Source organism: Cajanus cajan, chromosome 6 (assembly GCF_000230855.2).
Source record: "Cajanus cajan strain Asha chromosome 6, NIPB_CcT2T_4, whole genome shotgun sequence".
NCBI lineage: Eukaryota > Viridiplantae > Streptophyta > Magnoliopsida > Fabales > Fabaceae > Cajanus > Cajanus cajan.
In genome coordinates this window covers 61,612,407-61,618,475 of record NC_138522.1, presented here as the reverse complement: position 1 = coordinate 61,618,475, position 6,069 = coordinate 61,612,407, and the positions used below count along the sequence as shown (strand labels likewise).

The window sequence follows — 6,069 nt, the reverse complement described above, 5'->3', positions numbered from 1 at the left end:
CTTTCACTATCATTTCCTTATGTTCACAAAACATTGCCCCCTATCTGTCCCTTCTTTTCCTATACCAACTACCACTTCCCTTCTTTAATCCTTCTCTTTGTCTATTATACCATCCACAATCTATTTAGCCGCCAAACTACTCCACACCATATAACCAACCATCTATTCATATCATCCTTCTTTTAATCTAGGCGAAACCATATATATACACACAACTTTATATATATACTGACAACAATAACATGTAAATCTATAATATTTTTGCAAACTAGTCTAACTTTCTATCACTTAAATAAGAATATTATATATAAATATTTATAACATAAAAAATAGATATATGATTTAATTAAAAATAACATGTTTTATTACATCAAACAGATAATATAATGTTAACAAATCTTAAAAAGACTAATTATTTTTCATTTAAATTACTTTTATGCAATTATTTATTACAAAACACTATCTAAACAATTTTGAGAATTGTGGTGTTTCTCTAAACTAGAATAATCAAAATAAAACATTTTTTCTTAGAGATTAAAATCAAACTTGAAATTTTATAGAGATCAAAATCATATTTTACTTTTTAAATGAATATAATACATGCAAAAAAAAACTAATAATAAAGATAATATGACTTTATAATGATATCACATTTTATTTAAATATAAAAATATAAAATAATAATTTTAATTTTTAAATAATATAAAAAATTATAAAAACATCATACAATTAATTATATATATTAAATTTTTGAATCTCTTTTAACTATGAGTTCTAAGCCGTTGCACTTTTAGATCAAGCTTAGAATCAACTTTGATAAAACCTATGATATCATAAATGTTGTTCTTTAATTTGAATTAGAACTTTAAGGTAATATGCGTAATAAATTATTTTATTAATTATGTTGTTTTTTCTTTACATCATTAATTAAGTTGTTAAATTGAATTGAATTTGGTTTGTGGCGTGTTGGAAGAAAAGAAATTTATATTTACACAAGTGGAAGAATTAAAGCGATGATAGTGCTTTTGGGGTGGGCCAATGATATGAGAGGATGAAAATGGACGTGATGAAAGTTTGGTTTTGTGGCACTGACATTAACAACTGTGCACCTCATTTGATAACCACACAATCTTGCCCGCCATTCCTTTTTTATTTTTTTTATTATATTTATTATTTTTTTGGTATGAACTATAGCAAGTCTTTGAAGCTGTAAATCAATGGCAATGGCACCTTCAACTCCCACTAGCGGGTCTGGCAAGAAGGTTAGAAAGCCTTATACTATAACCAAGTCTAGGGAGAGCTGGTCTGAGGAAGAGCATGACAAATTTCTTGAAGCTCTTCAACTGTGAGTAGTTCATAATTCATAACTATAATAATCACGTATTGTTTATTTGTTTTTATTCTAGATTCAGTTTCATTCTCTTATTATGTTGATTCTGTTCGAATTTTGGACACAAACGGTACACAATTTAACAAATTTGTTGCTCATCTTTCTGGTCTGGAGGGTTTGGGGGCACTTTCCTCCACAAGTTTATTTTATTTTATTTTAATTTTTTCCTTAATATAATGAATATTGTCTCTACTAAATTATTATTTGAGTATTGTTCCCACAGTTTCAAATTCCAGATCCCTCATTGAAAATTGACTTTTTCTGTTCTTGCTATACAGATTTGACAGAGATTGGAAGAAAATTGAAGATTTTGTTGGTTCAAAAACGGTTATCCAGGTTAGGAACTGTGTGTAAACTTAATATTTATCTTTTGCTATGCCATTATGTGTGTCTCTGACTAAGTTTTCTTCAGATTAGGAGTCATGCCCAGAAGTATTTCTTGAAAGTTCAGAAGAATGGGACAGTAGCACATGTGCCTCCTCCTCGGCCTAAGCGCAAAGCTGCTCATCCTTACCCACAAAAGGCATCCAAAAATGGTTTAATTTGCTTCTATTTCACACCATGATGATGCTTTGTTCCTTAGAGTCTGATTGGATACAACTTCTAGAAATTTCTCTATTGAAAAAAGCTCTTTATATTAGAGAAACTCTAAAGAAGAATACTTTTAACTTGTATCAAAACAGGTTATTAGAATCACAGCATGCACATTCTTACATAATGTTTTGTGGGTTGGCAGTTTTGGTGCCATTGCCAGCTTCCATGGCTTATGTTTCTTCAACTGGTACCCTCCCACCCGGGTATGTCACATGGGATGAAAATTCCTTGCTCGTGAATGCTGGATCCAACAAATCTCAAGAAGAAATCAACAATCTTCATGGAAGTGAAGGCATGCACTCTTCTTTTTGTTCTTATTGTTGGTTCAATTGTTTGTTTGACATGATTATAAAGAGTCTGCAGTGGCTGTACTAAATGGAACTTTCCACCACTTATTATGTTATATGACGTTACCGATTCAGCTGATATTGGACCAAAGGGGACAACACGAATTGGCCACACCAGTCTTAGTGGTGTTGGGAACTCTACTAGAAAATTGCCTGCCACTGAGATGCCAAAACAAGGGAACCAGGGTCAGGTTCTTCATGGTAATAATCTTCCATGCATTGATTTTTGTTTTACATTTGTTTCCACAGTGAAATTAGTAACTGGTGGTGATTGTCTCATCTTGACCAAATTTCAAGGTTTGCCAGATTTTGCTGAAGTTTACAGCTTCATCGGAAGTGTTTTTGATCCAGACACAAAAGGCCATGTCCAGAAGCTGAAGGAAATGGATCCTATAAATTTTGAAACTGTGAGTTGAATAAAAACTTTTCAATATCATTATTCAATTAAATGACATGTAGTAACCAAAGCAAATTATGAAGGAAAAACTTAGCTCTATAATCAAATAGGGATCGATTCAGTTTTGATAGATAATGCCGCATTGCGAGACAAAACTAAATTAACTAGATGCATGATAAATTTTTTCCAAATGATAAATTGGCCTTGTAGTAGGATAAGGCTTTATTGTTTTTGTTGTTGTATATATAATAAACAATCATTCCTTCTCCTAAAACAATAGGTCTTTTTTTTTTTTTTTTGCATAAGCCAATGAATTTATTGAAATTTAGAGCCTAAGAAATGCTCACCCACAAGAGCAACAATAGGTCGTTTCAAGGAAGGTGATGTTTATATGCATCTGTGGTACCATAAAATGCTATAGCTTTTCTGCTTAACTTTTATTTTAAGGGAAGGGTGTTGCTCCTTTTGGTTCAGTTTTCAAAAGGCAAAAATGAAAAACCCATTAAAAATAAAAAAAGATCCGCTGCTAATATTTTTGAATGGTTGTCATAAGTCATAATCATATGTCATACTAGGTTTGAAATTGAGAAAGAGCTTGCATATGTGAAAATGGAGGGAGTTAACTAAAATCATTTCCACTGTTTATATGCATTCCCTTATTCCAGGTTTAGATTCCTCACTAAGAACCTTGTTTCCTGCATGTTAGTCTTTAATCGTCACTAACACCATAAAGGCATGTTAAAAGTTTCATTAAAATTGAGTTAAATGTTAAAATTGAGTTTCACATTTAGGAAAGTTTTGAGCAGTAGTATTATCTTCCAAATCACATTCACAGGGATAATTAAATAATGCACTGGTTACTTTGTATGATCTCTTTTAGTTGCGAACTGGTGGAGCATTGTTCTTGTTCACTCAGTGATCAATTCTAGGTCAGAAGTGCGAAACTCCCTTCCATTTCTTGAACTGGTTTCAATCTTCGTAAAGGGAGTGGTTCCAATTTCTTACAAATAGATTGACCCTCTTGTTCCCTAACTCATATATCCTCTTTGTTTGAATGTACTTGAAAAGCTAATGAGGCGAAAAATGGACTAATGAGTATACAATTACAAACTTGTTTAGTTCTTTTTATTATCTGTTGACTTACATGTATGTGATGTTCTTCTGCAGGTTTTGTTGTTAATGAGAAACCTCACTATCAACATGTCAAATCCTGACTTTGAGCCCATTGTAAGTTTCAAAATCAATCTCAATCACGACGATTATATGCACTATTTGCATCCTGATTAATCATGTTTGCTGTGAATTGACTGGATTCATATTGTATTATTTGTTGAAAATAGAATATGAACTTATGACATGATCCTTGTTTGGTAAAAAACACAAGTAAAAGTAATATGACGAGATCGAATTCCCTGCGAGTTGTGATGACTATTGAATGCTAATGTCATCTGCTTCATTTTTGTAGAAAGAAGGGCATGCTCATGAGTCATGAAATTGTTTTTACGTATGAACTTGGATGAAAACCTTGTGCATTATTGTTTTGTACAGAAAAAGGCCATGTCATCATACGATGCTAATACAAAGACAGGAGTTACTGCAGGAATAGATGTCAAGAAGCAGACAAATGATGTATCATGTCAAACAGCTTGACAACCATTTATTGAACTAGTACGTGTTTTTCCTCGTGTTTTGTAGCTTTCTTTTGTTTTCCATATTCGTTTGCATTGTAAATTTGTAACGTCTCCTAATACAGTTATGTGGTCAAATGAGGATGGAAGACTGTGGTTGTAAACGCAGCCAAACCATCAGCCTTTGTAACCACAACCGGGAGAGTGTGTTAGAAATGCTACCAAAGCCAAAAATACATTCTTCAGGTAATTCTTAAGGTGCACATGGTTTTGTAGTATTGTAGTGATCATAGTACGTGTTTATAGGACGTGGTTTTCAAGTAGACACGGGTCTAATAGCAAGATAAAGTTTGATGGTTCAGGTGTATTATTAATATCAATTGGTGGTGGTGGTGGTGGTTGGGTGGGAAGGGGCTGGTTATAGTAGCTTTCAATGTGGCCTAACTTTCAATGTAATTGTAAATGATAAAGAGCATCATAACGGGAAGTGGACCCAATTTCTAATTCTATTTACATTTTTTTTAGCTTCAATAATTGGAATAAAAAGTTTGAACTTATCAAGAAAGCAGCTCAATATAAGGTTCCTTTGTTTTACATGAAAAACTAACATCCTACGGTATGCAGATATTTTAATATAAAATCTGAAATCGGACTCACTTAATTATATTTAGCATTTAAAATTAATTTTACTAGAGAGACATAATAGGTTTGTTTTAGATAGAAGTTTAAATCCAATTATTTCACATGACAATGAAGTGCTGGTTATCAAATCAGTTCTGCAAGTCATTCAAATCAGTTTTTCCTCACTAGAAAGAATTTCTCAGCCAATTACTTTGTACGAAAAGAATTTCTTGCAGTAGTTAGAATACCACTCAAGAACAAATCCTCCTTAGATATATCTCTACTTAATACTACTCGGATACAAGATTGAGGCAGCATACCTCACTTAGGCATTTTTTATAACAATAATGCTTTCTGCACATCACTTGGGATTTCTTTTAGACATACCTCACACTCACGCATCAAAATGAAAATACAGTAATGCACGGACGAAAAAATATAGTACTACGCCGCAGAATTATAGTAAGATGCTGATAAGCAGTGTTTGTGAGAACTTATCTAAACTCGTGGCTAAAAAGAGCAGGGTAAGATACTCTTTTGATATTTTCTTAATTTAATTGATTTAATTTCATCCTTTTACTATTAAAAAGCTTAATTTAAGTATCTTGATTTTAAAAAATGATGCAATGTTAAGTTTTTCATTTAATTGAGATTAACGAAAATGATGTTAACTTTCTGTACACAACTATAAGACAATTTTAATTGTGTAATATGTAAAAAAGTTAATGTTAAATTCAATTGAATGAGAAAACAAATAACAGTACATTGTTTTTAAAATTAATGCCAGTTGATTTTAACTGACACTTGTTGGTTGACGTATTTTTTGTGGGGAGGAGGCTTCTGCTATTAATGCTGCTGGTCTCAAACCATGGTTTCTGACTCTGATTATGCAGAATTTGACAACTTTTCAAAGTGACTGGGTGTTTCCCAGTGAATTATAGGTTTTGTTTTAATTTCTTTTGGATAACATTTCTTTGCGGATTGTTAGGACGTGAAAGAATAAAAATATTTAGTATACCTTGGTAATTTGTGGACGTGTAAACTATTTTTATACTTTTCAGTTTCAACTCTCATTTCTTTCTCAGGTCAAAG

The 6,069-nt window shown here is 32.1% G+C and overlaps 1 protein-coding gene across 5 annotated transcripts; it reads left to right on the top strand.

The window, feature by feature from the left end:
* The first annotated feature begins 1,076 nt into the window (after positions 1-1,076).
* On the top strand, positions 1,077-4,860 carry LOC109797382 (protein REVEILLE 8). 5 transcript variants are annotated; one of them, XM_020357406.3, is made up of 9 exons: positions 1,091-1,345; positions 1,669-1,726; positions 1,803-1,926; positions 2,127-2,276; positions 2,407-2,532; positions 2,638-2,738; positions 3,896-3,955; positions 4,277-4,396; positions 4,482-4,860. In XM_020357406.3, exons 1-8 carry the CDS (start codon positions 1,218-1,220, stop codon positions 4,376-4,378), a joined length of 849 nt encoding a protein of 282 aa, XP_020212995.1. In that variant the 5' UTR covers positions 1,091-1,217; the 3' UTR covers positions 4,379-4,396; positions 4,482-4,860. The 5 variants fall into 5 exon arrangements, with proteins under 5 accessions (XP_082915371.1, XP_082915370.1, XP_020212996.1 ...); XM_020357404.3 differs by having other exon boundaries at positions 1,095-1,345; positions 2,629-2,738; XM_020357407.3 differs by lacking the exons at positions 4,277-4,396; positions 4,482-4,860 and adding an exon at positions 4,194-4,235 and having other exon boundaries at positions 1,090-1,345; positions 2,629-2,738.
* The last annotated feature ends 1,209 nt before the right edge of the window (positions 4,861-6,069 follow it).

Coding starts and splice junctions, on each gene's coding strand:
- LOC109797382 (XM_020357404.3), top strand. CDS start 1,218: ATGGCAATGGCACCTTCAACTCCCACTAGCGGGTCTGGCAAGAAGGTT. Junction 2,739..3,895: donor ATCCTATAAATTTTGAAACT/GTGAGTTGAATA, acceptor GTTCTTCTGCAG/GTTTTGTTGTTAATGAGAAA. Junction 3,956..4,276: donor ATCCTGACTTTGAGCCCATT/GTAAGTTTCAAA, acceptor TGTTTTGTACAG/AAAAAGGCCATGTCATCATA.